This window comes from Camelus bactrianus, chromosome 7 (genome assembly GCF_048773025.1).
Source record: "Camelus bactrianus isolate YW-2024 breed Bactrian camel chromosome 7, ASM4877302v1, whole genome shotgun sequence".
NCBI lineage: Eukaryota > Metazoa > Chordata > Mammalia > Artiodactyla > Camelidae > Camelus > Camelus bactrianus.
In genome coordinates, this window is record NC_133545.1 from 1,149,352 (window position 1) to 1,173,161 (window position 23,810).

The 23,810-nt window shown below is 46.3% G+C and overlaps 1 protein-coding gene across 5 annotated transcripts in view; it reads right to left on the bottom strand.

The window, feature by feature from the left end:
• The window catches only part of UBE3C (ubiquitin protein ligase E3C), a 99,925-nt gene that overhangs the window by 61,640 nt on the left and 14,475 nt on the right, over nt 1-23,810 (bottom strand). For all 5 annotated transcript variants that reach the window (XM_074366643.1, XM_074366641.1, XM_074366642.1 and 2 more), the window contains exons 2-10: nt 14,612-14,665; nt 11,525-11,599; nt 11,031-11,177; nt 7,861-7,976; nt 7,541-7,698; nt 4,775-4,928; nt 4,032-4,252; nt 3,385-3,539; nt 574-761 (exon numbers count right to left, since the gene is read on the bottom strand). In XM_074366643.1, the coding sequence (XP_074222744.1) occupies nt 574-761; nt 3,385-3,539; nt 4,032-4,252; nt 4,775-4,928; nt 7,541-7,698; nt 7,861-7,976; nt 11,031-11,177; nt 11,525-11,599; nt 14,612-14,665 (1,268 nt within the window). The remainder of the gene's footprint in view (nt 1-573; nt 762-3,384; nt 3,540-4,031; nt 4,253-4,774; nt 4,929-7,540; nt 7,699-7,860; nt 7,977-11,030; nt 11,178-11,524; nt 11,600-14,611; nt 14,666-23,810) is intronic.

Here is a 23,810-nt window from a genome sequence, read left to right on the forward strand (position 1 = left end):
GTACGTTTTTCTGTTGAACTCCAAGAAACCGCTCAACTGTCACTCCGAATAGAGGGAAAAAATGGTTTAAGACTGCTGTCATACTCATCCGCCACATTTAAACTTCCATGTTTTGTTTTGTCCCTCTCAAAAATTTACTTCAAAGTCTTGTAAAACTTTCTTGTTTCAGTATTTCAAATACTAGAGCACACTGTCATGGGCAACCTGACAAAAAGAGTGCTATGAAAAGGCCTAAAAAGAGAGCATAAATGCTGGTTCTAGAACACAGGCACGAGGCAGACTTTTAAATGGGCGGCCAGGCCTAAGCGCCCTCCCCTCACCCAGATACTGCACGAGAACGAGCTTCTTTGATTTGTGAACATGTTACAGGAAAAAGATCTCAAAGTATTGGCTAGTTCAGGAAAGAGAGGCACAGAACAACTTCCGTCTTCCACGAAAAGCATGAACAGCCGACACTCTAGGCCATGCTCCCCTGGCAACGGCAGACACAGCTGACAGGCTGCGGGGAAGCTGCCCGCCAAGAGGGGAGGGGAGCCGGCCTAGTTGCACCGCCGTCCACACGCGGACACTTGCCTGGCCTTGGGCACCATCACCCGGTGCTGCACCATGAGCGTGTGGCAGATGCCCGCCATCAGCGTGAAGGCCTCCTCGCTGGCCGAGTCCCTCCAGACCAGGTTCAACAGGGTGTTGGTCTGCTGCTTGGTATCCAGTTTTTTCAGACACTCCTCTGTTATGTATGGTACTGACAGTCTACCATCCTCCTAAAACACACCAGGTAAGTTAGTTAATAATGTTCTATTAGAACTGAGCTCTACCCTACAAAGATACATAGAATCTTCCTTTCCTTCAAGTGAAAACAGACAGGCGTTATCTGAAACGTATCCACCTCACGACGAACGTATCAGTATCTCTACTAACGCACCCGGTAATCTAAAATCCTCCTGAGAGCCAGAGTCACTATCTGTATCAGGCACCAGTTCTGCCCAGCACAGTAGCACAGAACTGTGAATGCTCAGTTTTTGCTTACTAATATGACAATATTTCCAGTCTGCACATTTTAAGAAACTCTCATATTTTTAAGATTGCATTGTACTATATACATGTATGCGTGAAAAATGTTTCATCTGATAAAATTTCCATTTTAAATTCTTTGCGATATCACAGTTTAAGCAAAATACTCAGATATAAAGAAACTATAATTTAATCAAATGAAATAAGTTATTTCGTATCTTGACTTTTCAAAAAGATCTGATTCATTGACTAAAACCTGCGCTAACACTCTATGCAGTTTACCCATCTGGGATATTAACCAAAGACATATGCCTTTTTCATATGTGTGTGTATATATATGAATATATAAAACTGGCCATATACACAACATTGGGTATTGCTGACTTACTGTTTGGAAACTTGGATGAATATAATTTATGTAACTTATAATAATCTACCAAATAAAACACTGTATTAGAGATACAGCTGATATATATCTTCACTCAGAAACAAATTACACTGTGTACAGGCACAGCCTGGAGACACTGCAGGTTTGGTTCTAACCATCACAATAAAGCAAGTATCTCAACAAAACGAGTCACAAATTTCTGGTTCCCAGCGCAGATGAAAGTTATGCTTACGCTCCAGCGTCATCTATTAAGTGCATAATGTGACAGCATTGTATCTAAAAAAAAGGGTACACACTTTAACTGAAAAATGCTTTATTGCTAAGATGCTAGCCATCACCTGACGGCACAGGGCTGCCAAGACCCTTCCACTTGTAAATAATGCAGTGTCTGTGAAGTGCAGGGAAATGAGGTGCGCCTGTATAAATAAAATTTTTATTTCACAGATTTTCTAGAAGGTAAGTAAGTGTTAAAAACTATCTTCTATTTACAAATGTTGGCCACAGATTAAAAAAATTTTCTTCTGTACAGCTCAGGGAACTATGTTCAGTATCTTGTAATAACCTCTAAAGAAAAAACATGACAACGAATATATGTATATATACGTGTGACGGGGACACTGTGCTGTACACCAGAAACTGACACGTTGTAACTGACTGTACTTCAATAAAAAAATGATAAAATAAAACACTATCTTCTAAAAACAGAAGCTTTATCTACATTTCATCTACAGGATCCTACTTTTTTTGACCATACAATTTACACTCTTTGGGGTACAGTTCTGAGTTCTTACAGATGAAAAGTTCCAGCATCCACCAGAAACTCCCGTTCTGCCCCCGCGTCATCAGCCCCACCCCGGCAACAACGACTGCGTCCCCACCTGCCTGCGATGACTCCCTCGCACACGCAGCTCTGCCTCGCCCTTCCCCCCCCCCCAGCAGACTCAGGCCGCTCTCCAGCGCACTCTTCCTGGGACTAGCTTAGCACTGATTAGTGTGAAATTTCCTCACAGAAAAATACTTCACACCCAGTACAGCGATCCCTCAAGCCACTTCAATTAAGAGAAAAAAATTAATTAATAATTAAGAGAAAAAAAATCACTTAGGTAAGACACAAATTGCGCAGACGTATATAAGACTTAAGGCTTTTTATTCCTTGAAAACACACAGTAAACAGTGAGAGCTAAGAAATGAGAGAAGGGGAATCTAGAAATAATGTGTGACAATGCATTTAAAATGAATTCTAAAATAAATCATAACATTTACCCTCTATGAAGCTGGCAAAAACTGACAAAAGATGTTACGCGGTGTTCACAGACAGGGTGAGAAAGAACTTAACCTTTTTTTCCTTTAGGGGCAGGGAGAAGCGGGAAAGGGAGTGACTGCTGTGGATGCGTGTGGAGTGATGAAGATGCTCCGAAATCGGAGCATGGGGGAGGCTGCACAGCTGCGCTCGTATTCTAAAAAATCCCTAAATTTTAGATTACCTCAAAAGGGTGAATTTTACAGTAAAGTGTATCTCATTAAAGCTGTCGTGAAAGAAAAAGCAGAATAGTGCCTGGCACATGGTGAGTGCACTTTCTCAGAACTCAGAACTCAACTCATTCACCTTTCAACCCAACAATTTCACTTCTAGGAACACTTCCTAAGTGACAATTAAACTAATACACAGTGTGACCTGATTCCACACGAAACCACCAAACACAAGCGACGCAGGCACGTCTGCAGACGTGCAGGAGAAGGTGTGGAAGAGGGCATCTCCAGTCCCTGGGATGTTATCTCTGGGGACACAGCACAGCAGCAGAGGGGGCGGGAGGCCACAGCTCCACAGGCTGAAGGCCTCACCACAAGAATGCCTTCATGTATGACTCATGTAATTAAACCATAAGGATGGACACCAAGTTAAACAACACCTTCAAAGCCAGAGGAAGCCGCGGGCAGTGTATGCCACACAGGTGCGCGGGCCGGCGGGCAGGAGCGGGGCTCACCGGGGTGCTGGCCTGCTTGTCCGTCTCTTCGCTCTCGTCTTCAGAGTCACTGGCTGAATCCTGACAGCTTGCATTAGCAGGTGACACTGGTAACTGAGACAGGAAGGTCTGGAGCACTCTCAAGTACACAAGCAGTCCTTCCTCAGAGAGCGTCCCTTTGTAAAACGGTGACAACACTTAATTAGAAGGGATTAAAAAGAAACCGGAAAACTCGGGTGATCATTTTTCTTATCCTCAGAGAGGCATTTCTGATCAGGACTTATTGTTAAAACTCTAACAACTCATATACGGAAGTATGCGTTAAAATACATTAGAGGACGGCAGCAAAACTCCCCAACAGGCACATCAGTAGTTCACATACATGAGAAAACCATCTCTATACTGAGAAGAGCTCTCCCATTCAACTCTAAAATTCTTTTTAATCTCCACGGCCTTGTAATATGCATCTATAACAGACTTTTCATCGTGCCTGGAAACCTTCCCCAGGGACACAGCCCAGGTCACAGCCCTTCAGCAAAAACACTCTTCCCAGAAATTCCCAGCCCAGAGGCCACCTTGACAACATGACACCTGCCAGGCACTCCCCTCCCTTGAGGCGCTGATACTACCTCCGCGTGAGTGTGGGCAAAACGTCTTGTAGTTCATACCCAGGTAATTTTCGCCAACAGTTAGAACAAAGTAGAAGAGCCACGGTGTTCCACCGCTTGTCCTCAGACAGCCGCTCTCTCCCGACAGCAGTGCATTCAGAAAGGGCTCATAAGGGAAAGCAGTCTGCACGTCTGCTAGTGCTGGAATGACCAAATGGAAAATCTGCTCTGTGAAAGGCGCTGCCAACACCTCCTTTGTGAAGGCTGTAAAAACTTGTTGCCTGAAAAAGAAAACTGGAAGCTTTTAATAAAATCAAAACATACTGCGCACAAAATCACTGATTAAAATTACCTTTCAAAATATCCTTCCAGATCAAAGTTAAGCGGTCAACATCAACAAGGTCACCCTGAACCTAATTTTGTGTCTTCCCTATTAAGAAAACTCTGCCATGTTTTTGTATCTTTTGGTAGCTACTAGGAAAGCAAGAAACAACTAGGTCAACAGAATTATAAGCTTGTATTAGGGTGGAGGCCAGACAGAAAAAGGACATTTTTCTTTAAACTGAGTCATACTAATACAGCAAAAGTTTGACTTTCAAATCTATATTTAAAATAGTATCTTGTGTAGGTTATTGTTAGATACAGATCTTGGGAAACTATAAAAATCAACACTTTTTTTCTAACTTTTTTTTTTTAATGGAGAAATTGAGGATTGAACCCACGACCCTGTGCATGCTAAGCACGCACTCTACCACTGAGCTGTACCCTCCCCCATAAAATCAATAAATTGATTCCATTCTCACCTTGCACCTTCTGGACAGGAGTTGTAAGTAAAGTGCAATGGTTTTAAAACATTCTCTAGCAAAATTTTTGCTATAGGAACTCGAGATAAATCAGAATATTCAATACTGGATGGAAGTTTGCTGTTAATTAACAAATAGAGAGATCTGTAATACCCTAAAAGAAAAGAGAAACGCAGTTAAAACTTGGTACCTTTTCTTACGAGGAGGGGTAAAAACCGGTTAATTTTTAATTGCTTTTTTATAAATCTCTACAGGTACAAATTCAAGTTAAATCTTCAACTTTTTATTAAGAAAAACGCTGAGTATGAAAGCAGCCTGAGATGACGCGAGCCCACGTGCCAGCGCCCAGCACCACCGCTGATCAATTGCAGCCAACCCCACGCCTCCGCTCGTCTGGGAGCAAACCCAAGGTATCACTGTCGTAGTGTATCACCAAAGGTAGAAACTTTCTTTCCCTTAAAAATACCATTATCGCAGCTAAAATGAATTAACAGTAGTTCCTTAACATCACAAACACCTAGTCAGTGTTCAAGTCTCCAGCTGTCTCATGTTACAAAGTTTTATTTAACCAGTTTATGTGAACCAGGATCCAAGTAAGGCCCATATACTGTGATTTTTAAAGTTTCTCTCCGAAGCATCCTCCACGTAAATAAGCAGTCGCAGCATGTTGAGCTCAGAGTCCCACCGCGGCCACCATTCTCCTCGCTGACGCTCCAGCTGCCCTGACTGGCCGATGGGGTGGGCCGAGGTGGGCTCCTGGGGCCCAGGGGCCCCCAGCAGCACCTCCACTATTTGATGGGACGAGATGCCCCAGACTCACCTTCTCGTCTCCCCATCAGGACCCGCATCAGCCTTTCTCCAGGGGTTCTCCCTTTCAAAGGAAAGGGTCTCTCTGGAGACCACAGCGTGGGCACCAAGAAGCCGAGTGTTTCAGAGGCGACCTTCACAAAGCAGCAACAAGTTCCCAAGCTGCACGGGCTCTCTAGGTGTGCGGTGGGCATAAACCCTGCTATCGCCAATGACGCAAGTCACGCAACCTTTTAGAAACACCCGCCCCTTCCTTACACAGCAGTAAGAATGATCTTCAGATGGAGTCTGTATTTCATCACTGCGCACGCACGTTTGATGGTGCACGTTATAAAACACAGGCATCTGCTCGGCAGTCCTCTCCAGCCCTGCACCTGAGGTACCGTCGCTCAACACTGACTCTCCATGCTCCATCACTGCACCTGCTTTGTAGCCACCCCAACTCTAACCTCACACACGCTCATTATTGGTGAAACTCAACAAGAAAGCTTGAAAGCTCTTTTGCTATCAACTGAAAAGACAAAAAAACATGGAAAAAACTGTTCTACCACATCAAGAAAACTTTTTTCAAGTGTCACAGCATTCATGCAGTAACACCGACAGAAGTGCACACCGAGCAGACTGGCAGCACAGCCAGAGTGTTAAGTCCAGGTGCGCCTGTTGCGCAGCTTCGCGCTGAGTCACAGCACGCAGGGCACAGCCACAGTGCAGACCCCTAACAAACAGAACGCTACGCCTCACAGACTAACGTCAAGAGGCAATCGATTTAAAAAGGTGAAAAACGGCTGTACCAGAGAAGATGCCGGAAGCAGTACTTTCCGCACGGAATTCTGAAGCACCTCCTAGTTCCAGATTCATTTAGAGTCGTGTCTGTTCCTCAGTCACCGTCTTTACACTTTTATAAAGAAGGGTGAATATTCTCACTGAATGCTTAGCCTTAAATCAATACATAATCATATAACACATCAACTGACATAGTGGACCACTTATAATTACCACTAATTTGTTTTTTAAAAGGTCAAATTCTACAAATTTCTACTTACTTTTAATTACCTCAGTAGTTTCCCAAACTTTCTGACAGGCTAAGTAGGGTTTCTTTTTTATAAACCCAAGTCAAACAGTAAGTGTGGGATGTGTAAGATGGACAGGGTGTATGAATTTAATTCAATTTTTACTTTTAAGTTTTAATCTGAGGATTAAACTAGCTAATTTAACCTAGATTGGTACATTCCGAGAAAACAAAACCAAAATTATTCGTTTCTATCAGTAACCACTGCTTTCTAGGACTCCCTGTAGCTCCTTTTATGACTAACAACATACACGTTTAACGTCAGTATTCCTGGAGTCCAGGAGCCCTGCAGTGTCTGACTTGCTACCTGCAAGAACACTGGGAATCAGATTTTCAAAAATGTTTGTTTTATTTTACACGGTTTAAGTCATCATAAAAGTGTTAAAAACCACGTGTATTTCAGAGCCTCTCTGTGAGACAGTGTGACCAACGCGTGCTCAGAGGACTCTCAGAGCCAGGTCGTCACACGGCACACACGCAGCCCTGTAAGAAGAGCGTCTCCGTGTCAGTCAGAGAACCCGAGTGAGCCGAGCGTCTCGCTCTGCCCTGCGGAGCTGACGGGACCGACGACGCAGGCTCTCCCCGCCGGTGGATGGTGTGCACCCGGCACCACCGCCCCCCACGGGCACACGGCGGCGAGCGCGCCTGGGACGGCTTCTGAGAGTAGACGTTCTCCCGCTTCATTGTCAAGCAAGGAAAACCAGGTGGAGAGACGAAGCACACTTCCCAGTGCTGGGGGGGGGGGGCGGAGAGGAGGACTGATGCTAGAACTCAGAGCCCTCGGGGACGCCCCCGACCGAGCACAGGCTTCTGCTCCGAGGGCCCTGTGCAGGGTCCGGCTAGGCGGGCAGCCCGGAGAGGCAGCCTGGCGTGCGGACACCCCCACTCACCATTCTGAATCATGTAGTGCAAAATCTGTTCAATTACCGACACCACATAGCTAGCATCTTGTAAAACAGGCAAATAAGTGTTCTCGGAAGAAAACACCTCAAGCATCCTCATTGGAAGTGCAACACTCAAACTGTCATCATTACAGTTCTGCAGCAACCTGCAAAAATGAAAAAAAAAAAAAAAGTATCACATACTAAACGGCAAATGTCACCAAAACCTTCCTCAAATTCCCGCCTTCACCGCGAGTGTTCGAGCCATTCTGCGCTAAGCCTACAGCGTGCGGGAGCGCGGAGCACGCCGCACAAGCCGCCGGGCTCACCTGCAGCACAGGCCCAGCAGCCTCTTTATCTGAAACAAGCACGTGAGCCTGTCGGAGCCGCCCAGCTGCTGGACAAACGCAGAGCCGTGTTTAATTAGGTGCCGACACGTCCAGGTCTGAAAGAGTAGAGCAGACAAATCACAGCTCTCAGCCCACAGAACCCTAGCTGCTTACACAGCACTCCAAACTTCTCCCACTGGTAACCAGACAATCAAAACAGTCAGCACACGCTAACAAGGAAACCTTCTAAGTCAGGTTTTACTTAGTACAGACACGTTTTGGATTTTCCATCTTGAAACGGCACGCCAGCATTAAGCTACGTTACTAAACTTATTACTAAAAGTACACTTTGGATACTTTCCTTCCGTAACGCCATGAAATTTTGGTAGAAAAGACAAGCACATAGTCCCATTATTCCCAATAAAAGGCCAGATGTGTAACACGGGAGGTGATGGACGAGTCACTGAACTAGATGGGAGGAACCCTTTCACGACGTTTACGTGTATCAAACCATCGCAGTGCACATGACATTACCTCAGCTTTATTTGTCAAGTACATCTCAGCACAGCTGGGAGGAGGAAGAGGAGCTGGCCAGAACTGCCCTGGCCCTGGACAGGAGGGCTGGCAGTGCGTCCAGCGAGTGCTGTTGGATTCCTGCCTAACGTGCTGTCAGGAGGCCCACGGAGTCCAGAGGCCGCTCACAGAAAGGGCTCTGAAAGCGCAGAGCCCAGCAAAGACTCGCCTGTGCTTTCTCTGCTGACCTCTTGTTATGTGCTCACCTCATATGACACCTTTAGAACCAGCCTCATCAATGGGCCACATAACCTTCTCTTTGCCCATCACCTTTAAGGAGTTTCTCCTCTGACAGTAACACTTATTTGATAAAAACTGTCATCAAACAAAGCACTAATGTAAGTGTTTTGCATGATAAATCTGACTATGTCCTAAGTTAGGTGGAAATAATTCTGAGACCCACTCCGAGTGTTAATCTGCCTACACCAGCTTTCTCCTCGAGCTGTTTGGAGCTGCGTGCCTGCATCTTCCCAGGAACCGCTATGACACGAATACTTTCTGTACCATCTGACCTGTAGTTCATGTTAAAATCTGTTCTATCCACTTAACAAATAAAAACGGGATGTACAGTAAGTTGACATTATAGAACCTAAAGGGCCACTGCAGGAACGACAAGAATAAGGCTGTAAATACATTAATCGAGGAATGATGTTTCAAGTTGCCTGTGACAAAAAAAAAAACCTCAGAGCATTTTATATGAACACTTTCTGAACAAGGGTTTTTTAAATTTTGAATCGAGGTAGAGTTGATGTACAGGTATGTAAGTTCAGGTGCACAACACAGTGATTCGGTTTTTAAAGGTTATACTCCATTTATAGTGATAAAGTATTGGCTATATTCCCTGAGCTGCAGTCTTCTTTTTTGGGTTTTGATACTGTTTTTTTTTTATAGCTCTGACAAATGCACCACAATACCCCCAAAGTTCTAACTACATTAGACAGCTGCTTTGCTTAACTTTCTGTTGCTGTTTACTAACATCGGATAAGTAAAGTTTTACAAACTTTCCTTCTTCATCCTTTCTTAGGAAGTCAACTGGGGAGGTGCATCAGGAAAACAAGGGGGTGAACCAAGAAAGCAGGAAGATGCGGGATCAGGAAGGAGGATGCGAAGCCGAAGCAAAGCAGAGGTCTTCCCAGGGTGACGGCAGGCGTGCACAGCAGCCGGTCACTGCTGGGGACGCTCGGGGGAGAGCGCACGGAGGCCCTGACTCTGATCATGGGAGATGGTACTGAGAAGCATTTTACTGCTGGAAGGTCGAAGACGACTTTATCAAGAGACCCGAAGGTAGTTAAGTAAACAAAAGTGATGCAATTATTAGCTCCAGAATGATTCAAGAAAACTGCACACAGAAGAAAACACAACCACAGTACACCGTTTCAGCAGAGGGCATATTTAGAGTCACAACAAAAATAAATAAATCAAGCGAGCGGGGACAGCCGTACGTGCTCAGGTGTGCACAAAGCACGCCAGGGCAACGACCACAAGAGGCCGCGCACCTGTGCTCTACGCGGGGACTGGGGTGCCACAGGGGACTTCCCTCCCATGTGTGATGTATTCACTGTTCTTGCATTTCTGTTTGCAAACTGAGCACGCATTCCAGTTCCCTTTCATCTGTGAACCAGGTCTGATGACATCTAACTCTGCGTGGGGTCTTTAGGGCTGGGCAGCGGCCCTCACGTAGCTGTGCTCCGCAGAGACGGCTCAGTCTGTGAGGTCAGAGCGCGTGAAGACGCGACAGACGGCCCAGCGAGAGGCCTGACAGACCCCGCGCTGCCGCACTTTTCTAGCCCTCCTCCTCGTCATCTTCAGACAGCGAGCCTGCAAGGAGCCTACGCTGGGAAAGCCCAGGGCGAGCAGCCTAAGCCGCCTCTGCTGCCTCTCTCGACAGCTCCAGGGCACGGAAAGTCCACCCCACGTGCCAGCCCGCTCCGTCCAGGAGGCAATGCCGGGTTTTAAAGCCAAATGTGAGCTAAGCAGTGAAGGACCCCCGCACCCTCTGAACTTCTGTCTCACGTGGGGATCTTTCCAGTATGTGTGCTTGTGTGGAAGGCTCACTCTCTCTGCACACCTGTCTTCTATCTTCAGATGTCTGTTACAGGCAAACAAGCATTTCTAAGGATGAACACAGCTTCACCTAATCTTCACGCGTGGGTCTCCTAGCGCCTCCCGGGAGACCCGGCACGACAGCAAGCCCCGCCTTTCAGACGGCGGCTCACCGTGTGTCTCCACTGGGAACGCGCACTGCTCCGCGTCGCTGACGACGCCAGAGCCCGCACACTCTCAGAAGCAACACAGTTACACTCCGGCTGTTGCCAGAGGCCCTGGGCTGTGGAGGCCCCCACTGCAGCGCTCAGAGGGAGCAAGCTGGGAGCGTCGGGTGCGCTGCCCAGGGCTGGAGGCACAGGCCTGGAGGCTTCTGTGCAGAACGGGCGCTGACTGTCCGGACTGGGACATGGGCACACAGTGGAGAGCACAGCACGCTAGTCTGCCTTTTCTTACACTGGAAATTTTCCATAATAAAAAAATGAAAAAACCTACTCAAAAGCTGATTTTTAAAAGGTACAAGAAGGGTTAGTAAAAATGTGGTTAACACTCACCAAACGTTTTGAGTCTTCATTCTGTTTGTAAAAAAACAGAAGCTGCCTCACCAAAAGGGTAAGGTTGGGACCGCTGGCAAGGGAAAACGCGCCACCGGACTGGGACAGGTTCGTGCAGCGATCAAACGCACTTCTCTGGATGGAATACTGAAACCAAACAACACAGACACAGCACCGGGCACGTGATCGCATGGTCTAGACGGTCACTAAACGTTGTAACTGGTGTGGGGGAAACTGACAGTTAATCTCCATTACCGAGGCGTTGTCATCGGTAAAGGGTTAATAAAACCCCAGAAGCCCGGGATGCAACTACAGACCCTAAGGCCACTGCTGGAGTCTTCCCCACCGCCTGCCACTGCGATCTTCAGAGGTGCTACGGCCTGTGTTTGCATTTTATTATTTAAAGCACATACAAGATAAATTCCACTTCCAAGAATCCGTATTTAAAATAAGCTCTCACACGCCTGACTCTCTCAGTTTGAAAACAGACTTACTTGCTGCTTTCTGTCTCTGTAGCCGCGAATAAATGACTGGATAATTACTGCATTTTTCAGTCTTCGCCTTTCTTCCTGAATCATATGGGGACAAAAGAACATCAGTCAGAATCAGTGACAATGACAAAGAGCTAGTTAAGACTGAAAAAAAAAAGGTATATAATTCACATGCCACAAAATTCACTCCTTTAAGAGTACCACTCACCAATCTTTAATATATTCAAAATTGTGCAATCACCACCACTATCTAATTTTGGAACATTTTCATCAGCTGTCCCCAGTGAAACCCCTGTACCCACTGGCAGTCCTGCCTCACCCCTGCCATCCCTCCCCCAGGGCCCCACCCCTGGCATCCACCGGTCTCTCTCTGCCTGTATGTTCTGGACACCACGCACACACGGGATCGTAACGTGTGGCCTTGGTGCCTGACTCGTCTCCCAGGGCGGGATGCTGCACCACAAGTCAGTACTTCCCTCCCTTTTACGACGGCTCACATTCTGTTTGTCCATTTCTCAGCTGACGGACATTTGGGCTCTGTCCGCTCTGGGCTGCTAGGAATAATGCTGCTGTGGTCATTCACGCACAAGTGTTTGTGGGGACGTAGGATGTACCCCTGGGAGTGGAATGACTGTCGGAGGAAATGCTAGACTATCTTCCACTTTACAATTCTACCAGCACAGTAAGACTTCTTTAAAAAGTTTCTTTTTAAATATAGAAAGAATAACAGACAACACAAACATCTATTTTTAAAGATGTTTAAAACTTTGTTTTCAAGCAGAAAATTTCAACTTTTCTCGACTTGAGACTATCTGTAAAATTTTTAGTGACCCGGCAAAATCATCCAGTCTTCATCATCACCATAACCGTCGTGGCTGTCACTGTCTGAGAACCCCCAAGTGCCCGCATTCGCACAGAACCTGTTCAGGTGAGTGCTACTCCTGCTTTAAAGACACAGAAACTAAGATTTCCACAAAGATGAAGTGATGCCGAATGATGTACGAGTCACAAGGTATAACCAGGTGACACTAAACCCTGTCTTATCACAGGACATGTTTCACATCTTCTGTGAATGTTGCCTACCAGGCCTGAGAGGCACACACACTCCCAGCACCTCAGGGTCGGAGAACACACCACCCAGTCACGAAAGCGCGCTTTCTGAGCTCGAAACGGTTACAAAGGAACCCCTGAGCTTAAACGCGGTTTGGGAACCTCCTCATAACTATGATGAGTCTAAGAGCACTTAATTAAACACTCATGTATCATCCCACGAACTGTCAGAACATTTATTTTTATTCAATCAGTTGTTTGCTGAGGAGGACGTCTTTGGAACACGCCAGCCGTCCGGCAGATGCATGGGAAATAGGTCGACCCTCCCAAGGACTGAAGGCCAGCTTCAAACCGGCTCACCCCGACAGTGGTTAAAGGTGACCTGTCCCTCTCCCTGCGGCCTGCCAGAGCACATGTGAAGCTCTCCAAAGAGAGGTCACGTTCTAGGTCCTGAAGGTCTCACTTCAGTTTAGAATGTGCAATGTCTGGTGTTCAACCAGAAATAACTAGGCCAAAGGCAAGAAATGAAAATCAACAGGACAAACAGAACAAACGCATGGGAGCTCCAAACACAGAGTTTAAACACTATCTTTAAGAAACTACAATTATGTTCAAGAAATTAAAAGATAAGAGAATCAAAGAAAATTCCAGAACTGAAATAAAACCTGAAGTCCAGAACTCGATGGGTGCATTTAGCTATCAGACAGTCCGGAGGCCAGAAGCTAGGTGACCAGAAAGCACCCAACCGAAGTACAAACGTCCGAAGGGACACACGTCAGCAGAGAGTACAGGAGACACGCGGGCCATGAGGCGGAGCCTGGACGCCCTCTGCTGCGCGTCCCAGAGGAGGAGGAGAGGCAGTGTGCAGCAGAAGCACTGCCGGGAGACGGCTGGCTGGGAATCCCCAGAGAGGGTTAGACACACCAGCCAACACACAGCTACCCCACCTGAGCAGTGAGTCACTAGTGAGGGCAGCTCTCCCACCGAGGGACCACCGGGTCATTTCTAGAGACATTTCTGGTTGAATCAGCTGGGGAGAGGGTGCTGGGGCATCGCACAGGGAGAGGCCACAGATGCTGCTGAACACCCAGCAACACACACAACGGTCCCCACGACAAAGCGTTACTCCGTCCAAAACGTCAACCAGGCTGAGGGTGAGAAGCCCTGCCTGAGAGCTTCCACACCTGCTGTTCCCTTAACCAAGAACGCTCTTCCTCCAGCTTCCCACAGCTCTCCTTTCTCATCCTTCAGGAATTCCCTCAACCCTAACCAGCTCAGAGACGCCTTCCCTAGACACCCTATCCACAGTGGCCTCCCCGGTCCCAGTCACGCTCCTCCCCAGTCACCGCCGCAGCGCCCTGACTAACGCCTGTGCTCCACCACCCAGCAGAACAGTCTGACCTGCCACCTGCACACTCAGCAAGCAGCACGGTGCCTGCAGCGTGACAAGCTCTCGGTATTTCTTAGGCGGGACTGAACGAATTATTAAAAAATGAAACAAAAAACTATCTAGAAACGCAGGCCACAAGACACCAAAATCGCTGATGACTCAACAAAGTAAAGCCATTTTAGGAAGTTATCTCTAGAAAGATAAAACATAAAATAAAGAATAAAATAGCAAATGCCCCTGCTCCTCTCATCTATTTAGCTTCTTCACAGACAGTTCAGACACGTGCCTTGACACTGAGTTCTCTCCTGCTTGGCCAAATACAGACATGACACACTAAGGCTTCCCAGAGCTTCTGGAAACCCACCAGGAGCATGCAAGCGACCCGAAAGCCCGCTCTCTCCCTCTGCTCTGGAAGCTGCCCCTTCAGCCCATCTTTTCCACACTGGTTCCAGGATGGATGACACTGTGAAATCCAACGATCCAGAAACGTTTCCCAAGTTTAATATGCAAATAAACACATAACTGAGTGAATGAATGAATAACGTGATGTCACATGTAACACACCTGTATCTGTAACAGTAAAAGCAAGACTCATTTAAATGCCACAGAAAAGTGCTCCTCTGTGGAGACTATCACAAAACCGCCGTTACCTCTCTCTTTCTTCTCTCTTCCTGAGCGCGATGCAGCAGAGAAGCCTTTTCTTCCTGTACAGAGAGAAACGATGAAGATTATAATTTCAAATTCTAAAATATTCTCATACAAAAATTATAGAATGTTCTAACCCAAAAGGATTCGAAAGATCATGCAATCAAACTGTCTGACATAATGAGAAATCTGAGACACCAGAGGTTAAATGGTTTCCCCACTCCCACCCCCAGGTCACAGATCTAATTAAACTTGGCACTTCAGTAGTTTTTCTAAGAATAAAATCTGATTTCTTACACACATGCACACACACACACAAACACACACACTTGTTTAAGTAAAACTGGGCGATCTGTGTAAGACCAGTGCATCGCACACACATCAATATCCTGGCTGAGCTCACACTACGGTTTTGCAAAATACAACCCCCAGGGGAACTTAACTGACGTGAACAAGAGTCCTTTCTGTGTTATTTCTAATAGCTGCACGTGAGTCTACAATTATTTCAATTAAAATCTCAATGAAAAAATCAATTTCTTTATTGTTACCAAGTTTTTAAAATTATTCTCATCATAAGTAAAACTATATTTTGAACAAAATTACTTGATATATAGAAGGAACTGAAATAGTAAAGGAGAAAGTTAAACATTTCACATAAAATAAAAATACTGAAAGACAGCCTCCTTCCCCCAGAACAGTCTCAGGCTATACTATATGTGAATTTTATTTTTGTAAATTTATAAAATTAAAAGTCTAAGATAACAGTGTATGGATCATTAGAAAATTCAATAAACTTAACTTTCTTAACACAAATACACACCCCATCAGAATAGTGTCAGAATGCAAGTAATTAAGTCAATTTCAAATAGTACACTGATATGTAAAGGAACACACAAGGTGTAGAATGAGGTTTCTCACTGACAAAATTTAAAGCCAAAGAAATAAATCCTTAATATTTTCCATTATAGAAAATTTAATTTCCTGAATTCAAATAAGGCCTTTATCTACCATATTAAAGGTCAGAAAAATATTTTGTTTCTAATTAATTAATTAATTAAAAGAAGGGGGAAATGGAAAAATCTCAAGTAAAAAGTGCAAAGTTGCGACGCTCAGAATTCTGGAAAGCTTCTAGATAAAAATACAACCATATTTCTGGTCATTATCTTGATTTATGAAAGAAGTGGTATGAAAATGCCTATAATCTCTCTTCCTTTATTCCATTTGTCCAGATTCAACATGTGTTCATTACTTGGTTATAGCTAAAGACTTACGATTTCTTAAAGTGCCACTGCTGTTACGACTGTGAGAAAATATACGTAGTGTCTGACATTAAACGCAGTTTACATTTAAAAGTGGTCCACGCTGGCAAACAGTCGGCAAATTTACTCCACACGTAGCTCAGTCCTAACCCAGAAGCCCCATGGCTCAGGGCCCCGCCTGCGCCTCACCCGTGTCCCCACCATCTGCTTCCAGGCCTGGCATGTGCAGGTATTCAGTATTTACAAAGTAATGAATGAACGTTTCCTTTAAGTAAAACAAAGCAGTCTAAAAGAAAAGTAACCATTCAGCTGAAAAGCACTTCTGAACACCTGCAACACAGCACCTAGGCTGCAATATTTAAAAAATCAAAACAGATACTAATTATTAAAAAGCACAATTGGATTCTAACTGGACACTTAGTTTCCTAGAAACTCTGCTCTAAGTCTGCAGCCTGCTGTGTGCAGGACTGCGACGCACAGGGGCCCGTGTCAGGCGTGCGGAGGGGAGACACCCTTGGCCTTTGATGGCCTGCAGGGCACTACTAAATGTGAGCGTCGTTCTCTTACCCGCGCTCAAGAGCTATCAAGTTTCCTCCTTAAAAAGTTCATTTCAAAAATAATAAAATAAGCACAGCGAGCATATCCAAAGTCTCGGGCACACACAGAGCCTGGTGTGACTTTAACGGCAAGAGCGCATTTTAAATGTTAAGGCCTTCCATAGAGCACTCGTGCTCCCTGCACAGTTCACAGAGGAGGAAAGGTCTACGGGGGAGTCCACCAGGGACAGCCGGCTCCAGGGGCAGCACCAGCGGCTGCCGACACTGACCTGTCCGCACCCGTCCCGGGCCGGAGTGCAGGAGGATGAGGGGAGGCGCAGGGGCCACCTGAGGACAAACACGGGCGGCGGAAGCACCCCCCGTGCTGAGCGGCACCCTGCACCTCTGGGCTGGGCTGGGGCTGTGTCCCTCAGCACAGCTCTCCAAGGAAGCTCTGCTGTCCTTGTTCACGGACGACAGAAGTGAGCCGACACCCGACCTCCCGACGGGTCCACAGCCTAAGCCAGCGAGCAGTGTGCTGTTCGCTTTGAAAAAGGACAATAAATACGATCATATTATTTCACATTTTGAGAAATTTAAGAAATCTTTTATCTTCATAAAATGTAAGTCATCTGGAAGGTATATCAGAAAAGAGACTGGTGGGGAGGGGGAGGCCACAGGAAAAAACTCTCTGATCACCAAAATGTGGCCTGAGCTCTGAGTGCAGGGAAGCAGGAGGGGCTGAGAAACAACAGGGGCAGCACATCTAGAAAAGGCCACGCAGGGAAGCGGAGAGTCCCGGGGCACAAAGGCTGCCACCAGGAGCCAACTCAGCACAGAGAGAAAAGCGTGGCAGCACACCATCCACGTCTGCGAGCCATGCCCACTGTCACGGGGCATCCGGACTGCAACTGAATCCCCAACTGGAACCAGGGCCGCTTCCTGTGCTTCCCGCCCAGGGACCGTCCTGTTCAGTCATCTGAGGGGTGAGAGGGTCATGCTGGGGACTGGAGAGCTGGAAAGTAATAAAAGCATTCGTTCCTGAGGAGTTCCTGGTCTGTCTGGTGGGAGACGCAGCAGCCCGTTACTGAGCACCTCCCTGGGGGTGACACAGTCAGGCCTGAATCAGCGGGCTCGGGCCCTGCCCCCGTGAGCACACATCTCACACAGGCAGGCGCTGGGTGTGCACCGCACCGACTCTGCCCCAGAGCACTCGGAAGAAAAGGTGAACTTGAAAGAAATCTTGGAAGGATGTGTTCAGAAGGACGACAGGATGGAAAACAGCAGCAGAGGGAGGAAGCCCATGAAGCGGCAGAAGTGGAGGGACAGAGGGGCGGGAGACAGGGCTGACCTTGACCTCGGAGACTCCGTGTGGGAGTCCGAGGCCAGAATCAAAGATGAAGCTGAGACCACCACCTCTGGCTACAAACCTCGAACCAGGACAGCTGGGACAGAAGGGAGGTCACGATGACGCTGAAATTCACTGACTTGAGATTCTCTGGGTGGAGAGCCAGGAGACGTGTGGACGGACCATCCAGGGTTCAAGATGCCCATCACCTGAGCTCAGACTCCCCCCATGGCATCACTCACACGGGGCGGCCACACCCTCAAAACAAACAAAAATCAGTCTAATAATCATTTCCTAAAAGACCACTGAACACTAAACAGACCCATCTCTTCTCAAAGCTCAGTTATTGAAGTTAACCAAACTCATGTAAAGCTACTATACTACCCTCACTCTTCTCTTTCGTGGTAGCCTATCTGTGACCATGATCTGAGAACTGCCAGCGGATCATCAGAGATCAAGTTCAGACACAGCCTTCAGCACGGCAATTTCATGGCCAAGCGTCTCCTCCCTTTTCTCCCGACTATGTCTCTCATACCATCTCCAGATGCTGCCTCCCACACATCCTGCCCTCCAAGTCCCTTCAAGTCCCCAGTGCTCTGCTCCTTCCACCCAGGCTGGCCTGTCCTCCTGACACTAACACGTGCACCCGGCGAGCACTCGCTCACCTGAGAGAGACCACTTAAATGTCATCTCTTCCATGGAGCACGCCCTGGAAGACCTCACCCGCCCCCACTCCCCCACAAGGACCTGGTGGGTTCCCCAATGTAGAGACTGCTGTAGCACACCTGATGTTCATGGACGTGTGCCCGGAACACAGGGCTGACCACTCAACATGCAGAAAACGACCACCTGCGCAGGTCCGAGTCACAGAGGCCAACATGGGCATCACCCACAAAAACGTGGCCACCCAGTGCTGTGGAAGGTCCCTCCAGCAGGTGACGCCACAGAGCCAGTGTGGCTGTGACTGTTCCAGAGTAGAGCAGAAAGTAAGAAAACAAAACGGACTCCATCACTGAAAACAGCAGGAATGGGTGATCACAGTGCAGCAGACCTCATGCCAGCCCAGAGCAGGGTGTGTGGCGCACAGTGCGCAGGAGGAGCCCCTCTCATGAGCACTGACGGCCTGCGGGAAGACACCAGGCTGCCGCCTGCCAGCATGCTCCAACCGCACACAGCTGATAATATAGCATTCAACAGGGTCTGTATCTACGTGCCTAACAGGAGCTCCAGGATTTGATCACATAAAAAAGTATCTCTTTAAAGAGAAAACCTTTTTTCTCTTACTGACCCTGGAGAGTGGAGAGTGAAGGTAACTGTAACTATATTTATTTGTTTCTCCTTTAATAAATTATGAGTTCCTTAGGAAGAGCCTGTGTCTTATTTCTCTTTAAAATCCTGGTGGTTAGCATTGTGCACAATTTAACGATTGAAGGATTAAATTTAGAAAGCATAAAGGTAAAATTGGAAAACTGAAGCTTCAAAGGTTTTAAAGTTGAAAAACAAATTCATGATAAATAAAGAAACTAGCCTGTGCAGAGGCCGACATCAGAAAGCCCTATGCCATCCTTGCCAGCATTACTTGGTGCCACCCAAGTCAGAATACTGGCCAGGCAAATCTTAAATCCAATGGACAATTTCAACGTTCTACATTCTCTCGGGACGTCAACAAAGAATTTCAAAAATACTGTAACATCACAAATGTCATCGCTATTCCTTACCTACGCAGTCGCTCATTTTTATAGTCTACTACGAGATACTGAAGCCAGGTCCCCGTGCTCTCCAGCGGGACCTCGACTCTCTCCGTGAAAAACGAGTCCTAGGTGGACAGGCTGCTCCTGCAGCCTCCACGCTGCTCTTGCTAAACATGCAAACCCCCTAGAGAGGAGCCCTTAAGCAGCTCGCCCACAGCACAATCTTGACTAGGCATGCAGAGTAATCCACGCCATACACCTTCAGTTAGTTAGAGCAGAAAGAAGCCAGTGGGGCTGCAGCCAGAAAGGTGAGGAAGAGCATCTCCTCTGAAGCAACGTCAAGGAGAGACCTGCCTGTGGTCCACAGGGGGAAGTGGGTGCTCAAGTTTCCGCAGGCAGGCTACAGTTCAGTCGCCTGCTTTTAACACGAGTGCTGAATTGACACTATTAAAAACTACTTTTTTTTCTTTTTTCTTGACATGTGGTCAATTTAGAATGTTGTGTTGCTGGTGTGCAACACAGTGATTCAGTTAACACACACACACACACACACATTCCTTTTCGTATTTTTTTATTATACGCTACTACAAGGTATTGAATATAGTTCCCTGTGCTGCACAGTAGGACCTTGCTGTCTATTTTGTATGTAGTAGTAAATACGTGTAAATCCCGAACTCCCAATTTATCCCTTCACCCTCAACCCCTGTAACCACAAGTTTGTTTTCTATGTCTGTTTCTGTTTAGTAAATAAGTTCAAAGGAGTTAAAAAACAGAAACAGACTCACAGACATAGGAATTGCTCTTAAATATCCTGGCATACATGAGACTCACAGGAGCCTTCTGCATAGAGAGGTCAAGTTTCCGGTGCTACGACAAGGGACCAAGCCCCTTACTGAACCACCACAGTGTTTCCTACTATCTTCTGCTTTTCCAATGACATCGCATGTTAAGTCCGTGTTACTTTTTGTCACAAAGTCATCAACGGATTTTAAAAGATTTCCTCTGATTTATGAGTTAGATTAAAAAGGTCCTCATGGACTTGTTTATTCAGCTCTCAGCTGACGAACAGTAAAGGATTAGTTGAGTTTGTAACTTCGGGGGCTCTCAGTCCACCCTGAGCAGCACCAACCCCATCTTCCCTGGGAGAGTAGCAGCTGCTCCACGTACCTGGCCCATCTCCAGGTGGACAAAGAACTCCGTCCCCGGACAAAGGGATTTTATCAAGCACGCTATTCGCTTTGTCACTAATCACCACTTTTAATCACGACTTTCTGTGCATTTGGCCAGTTAGCAGGTCCAGCCTCTGCCATGATGTGTTCTCAGCTTTTGCACTTTCCATTCCTGTCGCCTTGTGCACTTACTTTTAGTCTGATTAGAAGTCTCCTGTTTCTTCCCAAAAGTTTAAGAGGTTTGGGGTGGCATGCTTATGGTTTCAGAAGAAAGCCTGGTTTCACACTGGAATTTGGCTCATCACGGGACGGGCTCGCTCTCTCAGCTCCAAAGCCCCCGAATTCAGAAGCCTTCTCTGTGTTTGTTTGATTCATGTTTTGTGTGCAGGCAGTAAGTTAGTTCCAGTGCATCATTAAAGCAGCCACCTCTAGCGCCTGAATTTATAAGACAACCTTCACCACTAGGCTTTAAAGGCAACACTGCCTCTTTACTGCCCAGCCTGCTGCCAGCCCTGCAGTCAGGCGCAAAAATAAAGGCACAGGCCCGATCTCAATTCACGATTCTGAGTTCCTACACGTGGCTCGAACTGGTAAATAAGTACCAACTTCCGAAAGTGAAGAATTCACCCTGCTGCAAAATAAAATAAAATAAAATAAACAAACCTACTACAAGGCGCAAGGAGCTTCTGCGTCCAGGAACCTTCCCGAGCGAGGTGGACCAGGGCTGGAGAAACGGACCACCTGTGGTCCACCCCTGGCCCACCGTGATGCTCCCTACTCCCTCCTCAGGAGAGCAAGCATTTCAGGAAAACCACAGGTTCAACATCCTAGCTGTATTCTTCCATCAGGAGTTGAAATAAACACTACGAAAAAATTTAAATGTTCTTCCACATACCACCGGAACCACGACACACCAGGCTCTGGGACACACACTCACCTACACTAACGAGGCTGAAGTGGGGGCGGCTGGCTCACTGCCACGGGGCTCCAGGGAGACTCACCTCTGACAAAGGCAGCATTTCACACCTGAAGACAGAAGTGCACTGCTCAAACACAGCAGCACCGCAACCATGACGGGCCTAACAAGGGACACTGAATGTCCAGTCCTCACGTCGGAACAGGCTCCTGACAGACCTGAGGTCTGCACACACACGGCACTGCATCACATGTGAGGGTAACGCGGGAGTAGTTTTTAGAATCTCCATGTGGAGGAAGGCTTACTCTAAGAAAGAAATATCACATCACACATTGGGTCTATGTTACTGTTTGTCATTATTTAAGAATGATAAATCTGACCACGTAAAATTAAACCTTTCCACACAGAAAAACATCATAATCAAGGGTAGAAGAGTGGCCAAGTGGGGACAAGCATTTGTAACACTGCAAAACCAACTATTTGTAAAGCCTTAATAATAATCAACAATCAAATAGAACAGTTAGCAAAAGCTATGAACAGTATACAGGGAAATCTTTTAAACATAAGAACTTCATCTTTACTCATTTTAGGAAAAATGCAATAAGCACACAATGAAATAGGCTCTGTACCCTGTCTAACTGGCGAACTTTAAACTGAGGTAACATGCCAGGAGGACAACGGAGGAAGCTTTCACGCACTGATATAATCATCTTCGAGGGCAATTTGGAAACAACTACAAAACTTTAAAATGTACACAGCCTTTGGCCCAGCACTTCGACATTTAACCTGCAAATACTGCTGGCACATATACAGGGATATGCACTGCAATGACGTTTAAATTAGCAAAAAAGCTGAAAACAACCTAAATGGCTATTAAAACACATGACAGCTAAGTAAGTTACAGAACATTACATGAAGTATCATACACAATTTTCTTTTTTAAAGGCACTGATCTGTTTGCACTGATCTGAACTCTCTCCAGAGTACCAGGGCAGAAGGGAATTACAGCAGACGGCTCAGCATGCTCCACGTGTGTTCAAACAAGAGGAGAGGGCAGCGACGCCCACCTCAGTGGCTCTCCTCTCAGAGCAGGCTCCGCTCAGAGCAGGCTCCAGGAGGACAGGAGGAGCCCAGCAACAGACCGCGATGAGGGCGAGGGACGCAGGAGGGGGCAGCGGGGGAAAGGCAGGGAGGCTTTTGTTTGCATCTTCATCTTCTACTGCTTGAATTATAATCCATGTACATGTAATACTTTCTCATTGTTTTAAAATAAGAAACTATTAACTTCTTAAAAGTAAGAATCTTTAAACTTCTTTAAAGTTTAAAGAATTTAAATTTAAAATAATGACACTAAGAACATAAGCTTTTAAAAACAGCTCAACATAACCAAGACTAAGTTCACAGTTAAGCGGCCTGCAGGAAGAGGACAAGGTGCCAGCGAACAGCACATTCAGATTTTGACTCCTAGCAAGTTCTTGGTTTCAACTTATCATTCTTGGACTATCTTTTACCTCCTAGGTTCCACTGGCCTAGAAGAGAAGGGGAGTCCTAGCAGCAGTCAGCCACACGCCACTTTCACAGCCACACTGACGACTGACTGCCCTGCCCCACTGGACACAAGCCGCTTTCAGAGCTGGCCGCCCACCTCACGGCTGTGGCGCTGCGCCCACTCACCGACACCGGAACAGCGGTACATCACGGCAGACTCCCTATCTGATCTCTTAGCTTCAGGCACGTTGTCTTACCCTCGGTTCTGCAAGCTAAATATGGCCAAACTTCACAAATACCAGTAATAAAGATGTTTTTTTAAATGGGGAAAAATGCTTTCTTCATGCTAATGAATTAAATGGTAACAAAATGAAGTATTTAAAAAGTAAGTCATATACAGTTTAAATTAGATGTCATTAAGCCTCAGAATAAAAAAACTGTATCATCAAAAATTTGAATATAGCTCAAGGTAAATTTACGTAACATGACAAGGTCCATAAAGCCAAATGCTCAAATTGACCGCTAAACATTTGTAAAAAAAACTTCAGCACGTTAATTAATACCTCACATTTTAAAAAAACCATGAGGTTTCCTATGCTTCCTCTGTCTGGGTCATTTTCCATTAGCAATTTACTCCACTCAGCAATGTAAACAGAACAGTGTCACATCCCTTTCAGTTAGTGTATCTCCCCACTCTCAGGTACAATACTAGTAGCTATGCACAAATCGAAGAATATGCAAGTAAAATACTTTCTTTTGAGTCAATTAAAATGTTAAGAGTTATCAAAAGGTTTATT